The sequence below is a fragment of the Cetorhinus maximus genome, chromosome 12 (genome assembly GCF_964194155.1).
Source record: "Cetorhinus maximus chromosome 12, sCetMax3.hap1.1, whole genome shotgun sequence".
NCBI lineage: Eukaryota > Metazoa > Chordata > Chondrichthyes > Lamniformes > Cetorhinidae > Cetorhinus > Cetorhinus maximus.
Genome location: NC_135890.1, coordinates 17,791,905 through 17,809,630, shown reverse-complemented (window position 1 = coordinate 17,809,630; position 17,726 = coordinate 17,791,905). Strand labels below are relative to the sequence as shown.

At 46.7% G+C, this 17,726-nt stretch overlaps 2 protein-coding genes across 6 annotated transcripts in view; one reads left to right on the top strand and one right to left on the bottom strand.

Annotated features, from left to right (window-relative positions):
- Positions 1-12,499, bottom strand: part of klhdc10 (kelch domain containing 10) — a 43,870-nt gene extending 31,371 nt beyond the window's left edge. For 4 of the 5 annotated variants that reach the window (XR_013578097.1, XR_013578098.1, XR_013578099.1 and 1 more), the window contains exons 1-2: positions 12,350-12,499; positions 761-853 (exon numbers count right to left, since the gene is read on the bottom strand). Coding sequence is in view for 1 of the 5 variants with exons in the window: in XM_078553083.1 (XP_078409209.1) it covers positions 761-853; positions 12,350-12,416 (160 nt within the window). In the remaining 4 variants the exon portion in view is untranslated. The remainder of the gene's footprint in view (positions 1-760; positions 854-12,349) is intronic. The other variant, XR_013578100.1, reaches the window with a different exon arrangement.
- Positions 12,500-12,873: 374 nt separating this feature from the next.
- The window catches only part of zc3hc1 (zinc finger, C3HC-type containing 1), an 18,322-nt gene continuing 13,469 nt past the window's right edge, over positions 12,874-17,726 (top strand). The window contains exons 1-2 of the mRNA XM_078553829.1: positions 12,874-13,453; positions 14,553-14,759. Of these exons, the coding sequence (XP_078409955.1) occupies positions 13,404-13,453; positions 14,553-14,759 (257 nt within the window). The 5' untranslated portion in view covers positions 12,874-13,403. The remainder of the gene's footprint in view (positions 13,454-14,552; positions 14,760-17,726) is intronic.

The following is a 17,726-nucleotide window of genomic DNA, read 5'->3' as shown; positions in this document are numbered from 1 at the left end:
GGATAAAAGTTGGGAAAACAGTCCAAAAGAATGTGCACTGAAATAGATTATAAAATGGTTCAAGGGTCAACTGGATGAAGAATGGAGAGCCTGGTGGGGTTGAGACACTAATATGCTGGACTTCATAATCTATTCTTTTCCCTAAACAGCTATTTTTAAATGTGAGATTTGGAAGTGAAAGTTGAGAGCTTCTGGCTTTTCGGGGTTGATTGTTAATCACTGGTCTTGCCTACAGACTCGGAGAGACACTGATGATTTTCATTATGGTGACAAAGTGCTTGCAATTTAGACATTGTCTACCAACCTTAGATAGCTCAGCGCCCTCAGAAAAAGCAGAGTGTCTGGATTGGAGATTATACTGATTTGGGCGATGCCAAAGAAGCTCCATCAGTAACCCAGACTGCTTCTGCAGTGGATAGAATTCAGTTTTCTTGTACTACTGCGGGGTCAGTTACTCCAAAGTCTTCACCAGAGTTCCAGCAATCATTGTCGAAATAAAAATGCTATGCAGGGGTAAATTTAAGGAGCGCAGACTGGCAAGGTTTCTTAGAGGGGAGCAGGGTTTAAGCTCATCTTGAAACAGAATCTTACCTTAACTTAAAACTTATGTAGGTTTATTCCTTATGGATAAAAAAAGAAAAGTCTCAAAATCTTTTCAGGGATAAGGGGGAAGCATAAAGGAAAGAGAGGAAGCAAAAGTGGATTGACAGAAGATAAAGTCTCACCATCTACACACTGTGACGTCTGCCAGGCCACCCACCTGTCTTTAAAAACCTGTATGGGATCCTGAGACTGGGGCAGGGTTGGGCGAAGAGTCTCCTAACGGGAAACCATCTGACTTTCTTCTTAGATCCTGTCACCACAATTACCAGCAATGAGTCAGTCATGAACAGCAACTCATACAAAACGGGGTCAAATCACAAAAAGCAAAGACAGAGAGACCATGGGGTATATTGTCCTTCAGCTATGAATGAGGGGGAAAAATCTACAAGATCAAAGAAGAAGTTCAAAACCCATTTCAAATTAAAAAATGGGCTTTATTCCTACTCAATAGCAAATGAAGCAAAATATACCCACACTGTTCCTTTCTGTCAGCCTACAGACATTTTGACAGAGTAAATAAAGAGTAACTATTTTCAGTGGTGGAAGGACGAATAACCAAAGAACACAGTTTTAAAGTGGTTGACCAAAGAGCCACAGGTGACATGAAGGGGGGAAAAAATTAGGCAGCAAGTTGTTGCAACCTGTAATGTACTGCCTGAAAGGACTGTGGCAGCAGATTCAAGAACAGTCAAAATGGAATTGGATAAATACTTCATGGGAGAAAATTTGCAAGGTTATGGGGAAAGGGCAGGGGCAATACATGTACAATGGGCTGAATGGCCTCCTTCTGAATTGCATATTTCTATGTTCTGTCACACGAATAAGGCCAGCCCAGACAGTATAAACTACAACAGTTGGAAATCTCAAATCAACAGAAAATGCAGGACATACACAGCAGATCACAATGTTTTGGGGTTTGGGCTGAAGAGACTTTGCGTATTGCTGGCATTTTCTGTTTACACAACCTGATGGGGAGCTGCTTCCCGATTAGTCAACACATACAAGAAGAAAGGAGAAGACTGGTGTTAACTCATGGGACACAAATTCAGGCCGTCTCAGGTTGAACCAGCTGCTCCTTCACAGTTGCTTGCAATTCAAGGGCTTTGCTGAGCTACTGCCAGGAGGGCGGGCTCCCTTATGAAATGATGACAGCTGTGCCAAGATAGCCACACCAGAAACAACAGAACCCTTTTCATAGTTGGTCTACGAAGACAATGGCTAATGCTTCCCCTGCTCTACCCAGGTACCAGGTGAAGACTACAATCAAACACCAGTCTTTTCTACGAAAAGAGCTCATGAATAAAACGAGGGCATCAAAAACAATAAAAAGTTACTTTTTAGCAACTGATCCAGCAGCCACAGAAACTGGGAAAAGGGATTGCTCAAAGCCACTGTCCTTTACAGCAAGTTTAATTCTCTTCCTACCATCCCCACAACTCAGCTTGAGTTTTAAAACCAGGCTTGTGCAAGATGAGAGATTTAATTCTTGTTCTGACAGTATGTTGCAAAGGACTAGTCAGGATCCATTGAAAATCCATCAATACATTTTGTCATCATTCTCAGATTCTCAGAGGCATAATGCAATTTATATGCCCGCCGCCATCCCTGCTGTGTGAAGTTTCACTGACTCTGTGCAAAAACAAAAAGGGGGTTGCGGCAACTTGATCATGTTTCCTTTTAAATCTGTTTTACCAGTGTGCGCTTTTGAAAGTATTACAGAAACAGCAGAATGTTGCTTACAAGTACTTAAAACAGCAATATTACCTTGGGCAAACAAGGTTCCAGGGAAAACAGGGTCTATTGGGTCTGTAAACATTGGGCTGGTTTTGTGGTCAGTGGAAAAGCAACAACACTTCTCCACTGCCGCAAAGATCTAACAATTTCTACAGCACGGTTTCCCTTTGTCACACTGGCAGTTTAAACCTATCACCAAGCAAAGGGGGTGTCATGGCATTCAACAGCAGTGATGCTAGCAAGCAGGTAAGCAGCCAATCACATTGCAGTATTCTCACAGCAAACAAGGAAGTATTAATATCCTTCACTATTGATTTAAGTTTTCAGCTAACAAAATAAATGATTGGATAAAGGCAGCAGATAAAAAGATAAACAAAGTTTTTTTAAAAACACTCAAAAAATATAGAAGAGAAATTTGATATTCCACAAATATAAAATTAGCTTTTCAGGACCAGTGAGGGTGCTTAGCAGTAATTTGAAGATATTACATTGTTAAAAACGCAGTTAACATCCCATTCAACAAGATAAATCTTTCAAGGGTGCTTCTTGTCAATTCAATTGATTTCCCATTCATTACTGTCTGGAAATGCCAAGAGTGCACCCTCTGGAAAAGTGTAGAATCACTGACAGTAACTTTGGCATTGCTCTGTTCACATGCAGACTCCAGAAGTTGCTGTTAGTTTCAGTGGAATAATGATGGTGAGTGTTGACAGATTTATCATCAGTACCACTACAAAATCCAGGCCCTTTCATCAACTTTCCCTCTCCTTCACTACCTCACACCCTCCCCACCCACCCGCCCCATACTCAAAATAAGCACGGGTCTTTCAGCATTGGTGAGACATTTCCTTCAGGATAAATGTCTGTTAACATTAACACATTTTCTTCCTCTCCTCCCTCATTTTCCTTGCAGTTCTCCTCCTAACTCTCCCCTGATGACATTAGCGCTTGCTGGGGTACACTCCATTAATGTCAGAGGCCCTCAGTCAAGTGGTCATTTCTATTTGTGTGTCAAACCATCAAAGTGTTGGCATAAATCAGTGCGCATTAAAGCCAAACTCGGAGGGGGGGGGGTGGAGTCACTGGACAGTGATCAGGAACCTTAACCCTTTTCTAACTGAAGGACTGGGAGACCAATCATGATGCACTGACTGGCATCAGCCAATACTGGGGATTGAACCTTCAACCTTCCTGTTCTACATTGCTCATTCCCCATTATAACTTTGCTCTAGTGGTGTTGGCACCTCGGTGTCAATAGGGAGCTCTTCACTGTAGGAGGTACTATCTTTCAATTGAGGCTTTAAACCAAGGCCCATCTAGCCTCTCTGGTTGATGTACAAGATCCTTTGGCACTATTCAAAGAGCAGCAGGGGTGTTCTCCACAATGTCTTGGTCAATATTTATTCTCCAACCAATTAAAAACAAATTATCTGGTCATTTTATTTCTATTTGCGGTTTTGCCATTTGTAAATTAGCTGCTTCATTTCTTGCATTACAACAGTGACTAGACGTCAAAAGTAATTAATTGACTATACAGCGCTTTGGGATGCATGGAGCTTGTGAAAAGTGCTACATAAACATGAATTTGTTTTTTCTTTATTGCAGCACACTAGGACCAACACAGGGCATCATAGAATTTCTGTGTGGATGATTCTAAGTGTAGCAATCTTATTCTGGCATGTTCCATTGGATAGTTTCTGGCCATCAGATCAGGCTGAGGACTGGGGAAGCTCCACCTACCCTCTTAGCCACACAGCTCAAGGGACGAGTGGTGAAAAGAGGAAAAACAAAGTCTTTCCCCCAAAAATGTTCTTGCCATACTACCATTTACGGACTTGATGCTGTTAAGTTATTTGAGATGACGATGTCTTTTAAAATCACCTTTTTTTAAAAAATACTTGAAATCCTAATTACTGTAAACAGAAGTTCCTTTCAGATTAATTCTCCCCTGTGTTAAGCAGAATTGTTTTATGGAAAGAATGTTATAGCCTGACACTCACTAATCCAGGGGGTTGTCAATTCCCTCTTTACTCATCCCTTATCCATCAGCAGAAAGCCAAGCCTTTGCCCCTGAAGGTTAGCATGCCCCTCCCTCATATCCAGTCACAAATGGACATAAAAAGGTGGAATTTAATGGAAAAAGTCGCATCTAATATTTCCTCTTCTCTCAAAGAGGACAACTACAGGGGACAACACAAAACTCCATGCACTTCAACTCTCTGGAGGGGCTTCACTTCTTTCCATTTGCTCCTTACACTTACGATTTCAATTTGCAGCCTCAACCAGCCTTTACAATGCCTCCCTAGTTACATTGTGTGGTTTTGCTAAGTCACTTCAGAAGGCAGTTAAGAATTAACCACATTGGAGGAGGATTGGAGTCACATAGGTCAGAAGTAAGGACAACAGGTTTCCTTCCTAAAAGACATTGATCAGCTGCAACAATGGTCATTTTTGCTGATCCCAGTTTGTTTACTTACAAATTAAAGCCAAATTGAAATTCTCAACCTGACCCAGTGGGATTTGACCTCATTATTTCTGGATTCTTAGTCCAGGACTCTGCATTAGTCCAGTAACATAATGACTAGACTAGCATACCCAATATAAATATGAAAATGGTAAATCCCAAATTAATACCCAACTATTGGAAAGCCTATCATTTAAAAACACTGACATGTATCCTCTGAACAATTCCTTTCAATAATATCCTTGACTGCTGACTATGATTCTAGAAATAAAGTGCAGTGATACAATTGCTGAGCTGGCCTGCATGAATCTAGTTTTCAAGTGACACATCATTTGTATAGGAAACTTGCCAGCAGTTATTACTTTGGTGAAAAGCAACATGAAGAAGGGGAAAATTCAGTTTGGAGCAGTGACCATTAAGTACTGATGGGGGACCAATTGTTCTATAGCAGCACTGCATATAATTACACTGCAGTTGAATGGGGATACTAGGCATGCATTTTATGTTGGGAACAGAGTTAATATAATGTAATTTAAAAACAAAATTCCAGTGACACCTAGAATTTGCCAAAGCCCAAGGATCATCATATTGTAGGATTAACCTAGGCTTTCACTTGTACTGGTTGGGGCCCAATATGGGTAGAGGAGGTGGAGGTTGGAGATTATATTTCAGAATACATCCGATCTTTACTTGCAAGAATGAGTAGAGCATTAGTCAGTGTGCTGGCAACTCTCAGGATGGTCAACTGTTGGGTCTGGTTAGTACAGCATGTTTACTGAACGTTTCAATTCATATTTCTAAAAATGGCTGCCTACAATTCGGTATTGTGACTTCATCCATTAGATCACTTCACCTTTTGGGGAAATGCTTTGAGCCTTTGCAATGCTATAAAATTACCTTTGGGGGGGGGGGGGGGGGGGGTGGCGGGCTCTGTTTCCCATGAATACCGTCCTGCTTTGGTACCAGAAGGAATTTGTCACTAACATTTTTTGTGTTTCTCTTAACAGGGGAACAGGAAAGAGATTGCAAAAAGTTTTCCAGAGTCAGATCGTCTTTCTGTCAACCTGCACAGTTGCTAATTCAAACATTATATCAGGTTAGGCACCTATACAAAAAAAAAATCCAGAGAAACTTTTCTAGTGTTTTTTATTCTTTCCATTAGCAGCATTCTTTGGCCAGGAAGGCTGGCCAGTAACTGGGTCCTACTTCACTGCTGCTTTGTGCTGTGTTTGCTGGCTCTTGATGGATCATGGTTATGCCAATACACTCAGCCAGTACTGGTAAACTTGCACTGTAAATCCATTTGAGCTAGAATGCTCACTTACAAAGAGGGCCATGGCGGGACAGAACAAATATGGATGGAAAGCAGTGGAACAAAGGAGGTCATTGCTGATGTTGATAAATAATAAGAGTTGCTATACAGTACTATTCTATGTCCAGTAATGGTTACAGTTGGAAAACGTGGCCTGGCTCAGGCAAACAATGAAGGCTCATTCTACCACCTTCCACTATAATCCATTCTTTCTCAGGATTTAAACTGCAGAATACTTCTTTTCCTCTTACAAAGTCTTCCCACAATTCTTGAGTTAACTTGGTCTCTATTTTTTCCCCAACTGCTTCAGTATAAAGCAACAAGTGAATCCTGCCCATCAGTTCCTTTCCCTGATCGATTACTTCCCATTTCCCACCCCAACACTTACAACACCAGCTTGTACTCTGGATGTACAATTCAGCAGACACCAAGTATTGAGGATTAGGGATGGTGACCAAAAGAGTGATTCAAGAGGCAGGTTGGAAGAACAGAAGAGGAAGAAAAAGGCACATGGGTGCAGGGAGTGCATTCCAATGTATGGGGTGGACATGGAAAGAGATATGGGGTTGGCCTGTAAAGGAAGCCAGAATTGGAACAGCAGATGACATATGCAGGAACACTGAGCTGAATAAGTGAGTGTGAAAGCAGAGTGACTTTGATTGTTCAAGGATTTTGAAGAGGTATTGGAAGGCTATGGTGAAGATTTAGTAGAATGATAGAAGAATAAGAAGCAATAGTTATAAAGGAAGGATTAAAATATTGAGGCTATTTTCAATTCAAACACAAGAGGTGGTTTACAAAATAGAGGTTTAGTGTTTGTCAAATCAATATCAAGGCGGCTCGGACTGTATCAGTAGAAAAAAGGCAAAAGGTAGAAATCTGTTCATAGAGGGATATTGGTGGACTCAGCAGAACAGTGGTTATGTTACCAAATTAATAATCCAAGGGCTTAGATTTACGATCTAGAGACAGGAAGAGATCAAATCCCACGAAGGCAGCCGAGGAATTTAATTTCAAATAAGTAAATCTAGCATTAGTAATGTTGATCCTAAAGTTACTAGATTGTCATTAAAACCCATCTGGTTCACTAAAGTCCTTTAGGAAAGGAAATCTGCCATCCTTACCCTGTCTGGCCTATATGTGACTCCAGACCAGCAGCAATGTGGCTGACTCTTAACTGCCCTCTGAAATGACCTTGCAAGCCAGTCATTTGTATTCAAGGGGCAGTTCACCAACTCCTACTCATGTACAGTTAGGGATGTGCATAAATGCTGACTTTTCCATCAATGTCCACACTCCTTGAACGAATAAAAGAATGTGGAATATTTCACCACAAGTGGACATTGAGGCAGAAACTGGAGTATTGTTTAAGAAGGAATTGGATGTACATTTGAAATGGAAGAATATATTTTTTTTAAAAAATCAATTTTGGTACTTTCTGCCAGGCCTACAACACTCCAGGATCTCTGCACTCCTCTAATTCCTGTCATTTGCACATCAGATTTTAACTGCTCTACCATTGGCAGCCACGCCTTCAGCTGCCTGGACCCCAAGATGTGAAATTTCCTCACTAAGCTTCTCGAGTCTCTCGAACTCTCTTCCTTTAAAATGCTCCATAAAATGTCTCTCTTTGACCAAGCTTTTGGTCATTTTTCCTATAATCTCCTTATGCAGCTCGGTGTCAAATTCTGTTTAAAAACACTCCTGTGAAACGCCTTGGGACACTTTACTACATTAACAGGGCTATGTAAATGCCAGTTGTTGTTAATACAGGGAGTACAGAAAACAGCCCTAGAAGAAAAGCTAGCATCAACGTAAGCCTGTGTAAGAAACTGATTGATGGGTAGGAAGCAGCAGATACTTGATGGAGGAGCAACAGGAAAGTAAGGGTATCAAGCAGTGTGCCCTAGGTTTGCTGTTGAAACCATTAATGCTCAGACTTGGGCGCGGATACTCAATGAAAGGTGGAACGTGACCTATTTTGATGAACAAAAGAGAAAGCCATTAAGCGACAGAAAGGGTGACAATAGAAAACATGATAAAAGCACAAGCAAGGCCATGCAAAAGAACACGTGCAAGAAAAAAAGATGAAAGAGATCCCTTTTTTGTCATTGCTTTAATCATTTGATAGAACTACAGCAAAATGTATAGACTAATTCAGCAGACACTAACTGCCAAATCAAGAATTACACAAACACCATCAAATCTCCCGTGACACTCTGGTCAGAGCATGTTCTGCATAGTACAGGCAGGAAAATTGCAGCATGGAAAACATATCATTCATTGACTCATGTATGAATTCACTTTTGCTTAATAGCATCAATTTGGCTTGGTAGCTAGGTTACAAAGTCTAACTGATATTAAGTGAACAATGGCGAGTTTATACATAGGTCAATTAAGAGGCTGCAGATGCCATGGCTCTAACATTTTTTTATTGCTGGAAAATTTGTCCATATTTGCCAAATGACTACTTTTTTTATACTGCCCCCTATATGACACAGAAATGGTGATTAGGTAGCATATGACAGGCAAGACAGGAAGCGCAGCACACAGAAGTTTTATGTAAATACAAGCAAATTTCTTGTGGGATTATCCATGGTATGAGGTTACATTTTTATAACAATAAACATGTTATCAACAAACTGACTGTGGAAAGTGTTACAGGGAACGTGACACTAACAGGGATTGCATGCCAAACTCACTACTTGTAATACTAGAGATATACACAAGGTCTATGTACAACTAGATATTTAGCAGTATATTCCACACATTCACCCTTTGTGTAAAGTACTTAAGTAGAGGGGCTCAAAACTATATAAGGTTTTGATAGAGTAAATAAAAGGATACAGTTTCCACTGTCATAGAGTCATAGGGTCATAGAGGTCAACAGCACAGAAAAAGGCTCTTCAGTCCATCGAGTCTGCGCCAGTCAAACAAGTACCTAACTATTCTAATCCCATTTTCCAGCACTAGGCCCATAGCCTTGTATGCCATGGCATTGCAAGTGCACATCCAAATACTTATTAAATGTTATGAGGGTTTCTGTCTCTACCACCCTTTCAGGCAGTGAATTCCAGATTCCCATCACCCTTTGGGTGAAAAATTTTTTACTCACATCCCCTCTAAACCTCCTGCCCCTTACCTTACATCGTTGACCCCTGGTTATTGATCCCTCTACCAAGGTGAAAAGTTCCTTCTGTCTACCCTATCTATGCCCCTCATAATTTTATACACCTCAATCATGTCCCCCCTCAATCTCCTCTGCTCCAGGGAAAATAACTCCAGTCTATCCAATCTCTCCTCATAAATAAGACTCTCCAGTCTAGGCAACATCTCATAAATCTCCTCTGCACTCTCTTTAGTGCAATCACATCCTTCTTATAATGCGGATTCCAGAACTGCACGCAATACTCTAGCTGTGGCCTAACCAGCGTTTTATACAGTTCCAGCGTAACCTCCCTGCTCTTATATTCTATGCCTCGGCTAATAAACGCAAGTATCCCATATGCCTTCTTAACCAACTTATCTACCTGTCCCGCTATCTTAAGGGACCGGTGGACATGCACACCAAGGTCCTTCTGATCCTCAGTACTTCCCAGGGTCCTTTCATTCATCGTGTATTCCCGTCCCTTGTTTGTCCTGCCCAAGTGCATCACCTCACACTTATCTGGATTAAATTCCGTTTGCCGCTGATCAGCCCATCTGACCAGCCCGTCTATATTTTCCTGTAATCTAAGGCTATCCTCCTCACTATTTACCACCCCACCAATTTTCATGTCATCCACGAACTTACTATCAACCCTCCTACATCCTACATTGGCATTCTACACTGGCAGGCCAGTCAGTAACCTGAGAATACAGATTTGATAACTGGCAGAAGGGCTGATAAGAAAGAGGTTTTAAAAAAAAAATACAACGCATTGTTGTGATTTGGAACGTACTGCCCAAAAGGGGAGTGGAAGCAGATTCAAAAGTACTTTCAAAAGGGAATTGTATATATGCTTAAAAAAGGAGAAATTTGCAGCTCTATGGGCAAAGGGTAGAGGAGTAAGACAAAGTAGATGCCCCTTTTAAAGAGTAGTATACATATAAAAGGGCCAAATTGCCACCTTCTGTGCTGTAGGATTCTATCATTCTAATTCTCACACTCCCATCATCCTGTCCTTGCCAGACTATGCAACAAGTTTTAATTCCAAGTTCCCATCTTTACTTTCACGTCACTTCATCGTTAACCTTAGTGATTTTCTCCTGCCTTCTGTCTCTGTATACACCCTTCCAACACTAAACACCTCAACACTTACTTCAACTACTAGTTAGCCACTATACTTCCAACATTTGGAAATCCTGAAGCTGCCAGCTCCACCTGGTCACTCCTCTCTTCTGCCTTAATTTTCTCATTCTGACTTCTCAATTTCTCTTTATCCCCATGCTCAGTGTCCATCGTGTCTCTTCCTTTCTTACTGTAAATCATGTTATCTTTCTGTATGCAAAAACCATAACACCAGATTTTGGAGATTGTGCTGTTGCAATCCTGATGGTTTTACCTTGAACTTTACATAAGAACCAAAACTAGGATCAGGGGGAAATTATACAACTCTGAGCTTGCCCCACCATTCAATAAGAACATGGCTGATCTTCCCAGCATAACTCCACTTTCCCACTCTCTCCCAATATTCCTTCACTCCGAAACCAAAATCTGTCTACCTCAGCCTTAAATATACTTGTTTTGGACTTGATTTTCCAGACAGATTTCTCATTAGAAAAATCATACCTTATTTACAGGCTGCAGCAGAAGTTACATGCTTCCACAACTAGAAGGACAACTCCAACTCTAAGATTCCCCACGCTTAGAGCTAATTCGTTCACACTGTCATGTGATACTATACAATGCAATAAGTCTTAAAGCTAGAATTACTACAATACTCAATGCTGGAGTAACCACAATCCTCTGGGGTACAGAATTCCAGAGATTCACAACGCTCCAAGTAAAGACATTTCTCCTCTTCAGTCCTAAATAGCCAACTCCTTATCCTCAGACTGTGTCCCCGTATTCTAGCCAGGAGAAACAACCTCTCATGGTCTGTATTATCAAGCCAGCTCAGAATCTTGTATGTTTCAATGAGATCATCTCTCATGCTTCTAAATTCAAGAATACAGGCCCAGTTTAATAAGCCTCCCATCATAGGGCAATCCTCTCATCCCAGAAATCAATCTAGTGAAAGCTCACTCCATGACCTCCAAGGCAAGATAATCCTTCCTTGGTTAAGGAGGCCAAAACTGTGCACAGTACTCCAGGTAGTTTCACAAAAGCTCTATATAATTGTACCTATATATGCATGCCACTTATATACACAATTTGACATAATTTTGATGGTGGTTACTGATGTCCATTGCAGTGCCACCTATTTATGAATTCATATTTAGAATCTAAACATGACTGCATGCTATTTGTACTATAGCACTGTGCTACTTAAACAAAACAAGTATATAACCATTATAACATTTAAATTTGGTGCATTTATGGGCAAGTTGATATAATTACTCAATATTTAAAATAGGTATAGTATGTACTGGTATCTATATACCAATGCAGAGTGTGACTGGACAGTTACAGCTATTTACATATGCTCAGTTCTCAATTTTCATGAATGCATCTTGCATACAACTGAATATAAAGGAGAACTCAATGACCATAAAGGACACCAACTGGTTTAGGGATTGACAAAAAAAAATCTAAGCACTGCTAGTTTAGAACTGATCATTGGTATTTAGAAGTGGGCATTAATAATGAATTATTGGTAAATATCTTCACGGCTGTGCAGTGGGTTGCCGGCTGGGTGCAGTACTCACCAGGGCTGGACCAAGCATCGGCCGGGAAGGGAGCCTGTTTTGATGACAGGTCATGGGCCTGAAACGTTAACTCTGTTCCTCTCCACAGATGCTTACTCTGACCCGAGTGTATTTCCAACATTTTTTTTTGTGTGTTTTTATTTCAGGTTTCCAGCACCCGCCGCATTTTGCTTTGTAAGGGGCTTGTTACAGCTCATTTTATAATGTACATGCAGATGTTGTTTGGAAACAACTGTATAATAAAGGGAACCAAATGTCGACAAGAGACACCAGGTGTTTAACTTATTGTTTAGTCCAACAGCTCCCAGTTGGTCACATTCTGCACATTAGCGGCCCGTTATTAGCGAACGGATGGGTTGGTTGCTCTGACTTAAGCGGACACTGACCTGGCGGCCCGGCCTGCGGCCTCCCGGTTACCTTCACGAACTGACTGAGAAGAGGCGGCTCCGACATCCCCGCACAGCGGCCGGTCCCGGCAGCGGCCGCCGAGCGACCCGACAACCGGGGGAAATAAATCCCCCGCCACCACCACCACCACCCCCACCACCCCCCCACCCTCCTCCCCTCCCCTCGCTTCGCTTCAAAATTAAATTAAAATAGAGAACCCGACGCCGCCCCGCACTCAGGGTGCCGACTATTAAAAGCCGCCGCAGTCCCCGCCGCCGCTTCACGGCCAAACTCAAGCTCACATCCCGCTCTCCCCTCACAACACAAACAGGCAGCAGGCACAACCAATCACCAGCCCCCCCCCCCTCCTCATCGGCTCGCCCAATCGCCGCCCACCTTATTATGAGGTGAGCCGATTCAGTGATTACTAATCGAGCTCCAAGTTAACTCAACGTCGCCCTTAAAGGGGCCAATCCCCCAGCCGAGGGAATGTAACCGATCACCGAGATCATCGTTCAAATTTGTCCTTGGTGCAAACGATGAGAGTACTGGACCATCTCCAGTGGCGTTGCGCATGCAAAGACTAAGTGTCACCTTTGGGTGTGGTGTATAAGAATTTATATCTGTACAGCACCTTTCACAACCTCAGGGTGACACCAATATGCTTTACAGCCGATGAATTGCTTTCGAAGTGTGGGCACTCCTGTAATGTAGGGAAATTCAGCAGTCACATATCACACAGTAAGATCCCACAAACAGCAACGAGATAAATGATTCATTGTTTTAGTGATGTTATTTGAGGGATAAATATTGGAGAGGATTCTTTTTCCTGCTCTTCTTTGACATAGTGCCTCTGGGTCTTTTAAACCCATTTAGAGGGCAGACGAGGTCTCGGGTTAACATCTAAGCAAAGCACAACTCTGGAGCACTTCCTCAGTACAGTGCAGAATTGTGAGTTTGCATTATGTGACCTTCTGACATTGGAGTTCTTGACAGGGAAGATGTGTGAAGACAACAAGCTGCCTCACCACGCCTGGAAAAGAAACCCAGACCATGGGTTGCTGCTCCTGGAAGAGCTTCAATGGACCCTCACTGATTCAAAGGTGAATAATGGCCTGCTTACTGAGATGCCATTAGGGTTGCTAACTCGAGTTGGATGTATCTTTGGAGGTTTCATTACATGATGTACTGCCTCCCACTGATCCATTTCCATCATTGGCCATTCAACAAATCCATTTTATAACCACCTCAATTGAAAAGTGAACACATTCTTTATGACTCAATAGCATGATTCCTGATTGCCAACCCACACTTTTTCCTCCAAATCCTATTTTTATAAGCAAGGAATGAAAATGTTCAAAGAAAATGAACAAAAACATGTTGGTTTTATAATGCTCCTATGAGTTTCTCCTGGGTTCCACACATCAATGCCTTTGAACTAAGACTTAGTTGTGGCCCAGTGGGTAATAATTTTGTGCGAGACAGAACTTTGTTGGTTCAGGTCCCACTCCAAGATTTGAGCAAAACAAAAATCAAAGTTTCTACTGTATTGCAGTACTGAAGGAGTGCTAAACTGTCAGAAGTGCTCCAAGAGTTCCATCTTTAATCTGGGTGGATGTAAAAGTCATGTGCATTTTTGAAGAGCAGGGAGTTCCCTGCTGTCCTGAGCAATATTCATCCCACAAAAATAGATTATCTGGCCATTATCACATTGCTATTGGTGGGAGTTTGTTTGTGCAAACTGGCTGCTGTTTCTTTTTACCTTTCAACAGTAACTACACTTCAACGGCATTACATTGCATGTAAGGTACGTTGGAACATCCTGTGTTTGTGAAAGGTGCTGTATAATTGCAAGTCTTTTTTCAATTCCTAGACTCTGGGCAATCCTGGAGGGTTGTCAATTCTGGAACTGGAGGGCAGTTGGTTCCACGGGACTCACCTCAGCAATGGGACAACTTCAGGACAAGAGAGGAAGACAAATAAAACTGAAAATGTCTTAAGAATTCTGTACCAATTTTGTTTTGGTTTATGAAAAAAAATCCAATTACCTGTTAATGTAGGTTGCTCTTTTTCTGAGTTAACGCACTCATTTGAAGTGAAACAATTATTTTCGTCAAAAACCTAATTTTATGACTCTTATTGTTTTAGAAAATGTTCAAAGAAATTCGTAATTTGTCTCTATGTTTCATTCTGCTGCTGCAGATTTCCACGTGTTAGCCAGTTGTGGTTAAGGTTTGTGCTCCGGAACATTTGTGGTGTGCACATTGTAGCCGGTGGGACACTGATCACTGCCGGATCAAATATGGCAGCGGCCGGTAGCAATGGTGATTTTCCATCGCCCAACAACAAAAATGTGGCTGAGACTCCGCAGAAAGTGCGGCAGCTACTATCAGACAGCATCGCGGAGATGTAAGTCAGAGCCTTGGAGTTATTGATTCTTCCACTAAAATTTACTGCGCGGGAACTGCTCCCTGTTGGTCCTGGGCCCTGGGAATGACTGACTAACCTCGCCTGGTCTCATGGACCCTTCCCACTGGGTTTATTTTAAGGGATTGGTTTTCACTAAAATTATTCAGGATAATGGTCCTTCTAATAGCTTTAAAGCGAAATACCATCGAGGGTGAAGGAGCCGGATCCCAGGCCCCCAGCCCCAACCCAGCCCCCGACCCCTAGTCCCCGACCCCCAGCCCCCAATCCCGCCCCAGCCCCAATCCCCCAGCCCCAATCCCCCCGCCCCAGCCCCAATCCCCCCGCCCCAGCCCCAATCCCCCCGCCCCAGCCCCAATCCCCCCGCCCCAGCCCCAATCCCACCCCCCCGCCCCAGCCCCAATCCCACTCCCCCGCCCCAGCCCCAATCCCACTCCCCCCGCCCCAATCACTCCCCCCGCCCCAATCCCCAATCCCACTCCCCCCGCCCCAATCCCACTCCCCCCGCCCCAATCCCCAATCCCACTCCCCCCGCCCCAATCCCCAATCCCACTCCCCCCGCCCCAATCCCACTCCCCCCGCCCCAATCCCACTCCCCCCGCCCCAATCCCCAATCCCACTCCCCCCGCCCCAATCCCCAATCCCACTCCCCCCGCCCCAATTCCCAATCCCACTCCCCCAGCCCCAATTCCCAATCCCCAGCCCCAATCCCCAACCCCACCCCCAGCCCCAATCCTCAATCCCAGCCCCAATCCCCAATCCCCAATCCCAGCCCCAATCCCCAATCCCAGCCCCAATTCCCAATCCCAATCCCCAATCCCACCCCCCCAGCCCCAATCCCCAATCCCACCCCCCAGCCCCATTCCCCAATCCCACCCCCCCCCCGGCCCCAGCCCCAATCCCACCCCCCCCCCGGCCCCAGCCCCAATCCCACCCCCCCCCCGGCCCCAGCCCCAATCCCACCCCCCCCCCGGCCCCAGCCCCAATCCCACCCCCCCCCCGGCCCCAGCCCCAATCCCACCCCCCCCCCCGGCCCCAGCCCCAATCCCACCCCCCCCCCGGCCCCAGCCCCAATCCCACCCCCCCCCCGGCCCCAGCCCCAATCCCACCCCCCCCCCCCGGCCCCAGCCCCAATCCCACCCCCCCCCCCGGCCCCAGCCCCAATCCCACCCCCCCCCCCGGCCCCAGCCCCAATCCCACCCCCCCCCCCCGGCCCCAGCCCCAATCCCACCCCCCCCCCCCGGCCCCAGCCCCAATCCCACCCCCCCCCCCCGGCCCCAGCCCCAATCCCACCCCCCCCCCCCCGGCCCCAGCCCCAATCCCACCCCCCCCCCCGGCCCCAGCCCCAATCCCACCCCCCCCCCCGGCCCCAGCCCCAATCCCACCCCCCCCCGGCCCCAGCCCCAATCCCACCCCCCCCCCGGCCCCAGCCCCAATCCCACCCCCCCCCGGCCCCAGCCCCAATCCCACCCCCCCCGGCCCCTGCCCCAATCCCCCCGCCCCAGCCCCGATCTCCAATCCCACCCCCCTGCCCCAGCCCCGATCTCCAATCCCACCCACCCGCCCCAGCCCCGATCTCCAATCCCACCCACCCGCCCCAGCCCCGATCTCCAATCCCACCCACCCGCCCCAGCCCCGATCTCCAATCCCACCCACCCGCCCCAGCCCCGATCTCCAATCCCACCCACCCGCCCCAGCCCCGATCTCCAATCCCACCCACCCGCCCCAGCCCCAATCCCCCCGCCCCAATCCTCAAGCCCAGCCCCTGCCCCATCCCCAATTCCCAATCACAACCCCCTGCCCCAGACACAATCCCACCCAACCTGAATCCCCAATCCCACCCCCTCACCGAATCCCCAATCCCACCTCCCAGCTCCAATCCCACCCCTCCGCCACAGCGCCAACCCCGATCCCACCCCCCCCCCGCCCCAACCCCGATCCCACCCCCCACCCTACCCCCAAACCCACCCCCCCCGCCCCAGCCCCAATCCCACCCCCAATCCCCAGTCCCACCCCCAATCCCACCCCACCCCGCCCCAGCCCCAATCCAAGTCAGCCACCCCCCCGGCCCAGCCCCAGCCCCAATCCCACCCCCCCGGTCTCAGCCCCAATCCCACCCCCCCGGGCCCCGCCCCAATCCCACCCCCCTGCCTCAGCCACAATCACCAATTCCACTGCCCCGCTCCAGCCCCAATCTCCAATCCCACCCTCCCGCCCCAGCCCCAATCCCCAATGCCGCCCCTCCCCAATCCCCAATCCCACCCCCGGCCCCAGCCCCAATTCCCAATCCCAACCCCCTGCCCCAGCCACAATCCCACCCAACCCCAATCCCCAATCCCACCCCCTCGCCGAATCCCCAATCCCACCTCCCAGCCCCAATCCCACCCCCCACCCCCCGCCCCAACCCCAATCCCACCACCCCACCCCAGCCCCAATCCCACCCCCCAACCCCATCCCCAATCCCACCCCCCCGCACCAGCCACCATCCCCAATCCCACACCCCCGCCCCATCTCCAATCCCCAATCCCACCCCCCCCGCCCCAGCCCCAATCCCAGCCCCAATCTCCAATCCTACCTCCCCACCCCAGCCCCAATCTCCAATCCCACACCCCCCGCCCCAGCCCCAATCCCACCACCTGCCCCAGCCCCAATCCCACCCCCTGCCCCAATCCCAACCCTGCACCCCTGCCCTAATCCCAACCCCCCACCCTAGCCCCAATCCCACCCCTCCGCCCCAGCCCCAATCCTCAATCCCAGCCCCCGCCCCAGCCCCAATCCCGAGTCCCCAACCCCATCCCCGATCCCACCCCCCCGCCCCAGCCATTATCCCCAATCCACAATCGCACCCCCCCCGCCCCAGCTCCAATCCCCAATCCCACCCCACTGCCCCAGCCCCAATCTCCAATCCCAGCCCCAATCCGTAAACCCACTACCCCGCCCCAGCCCCAA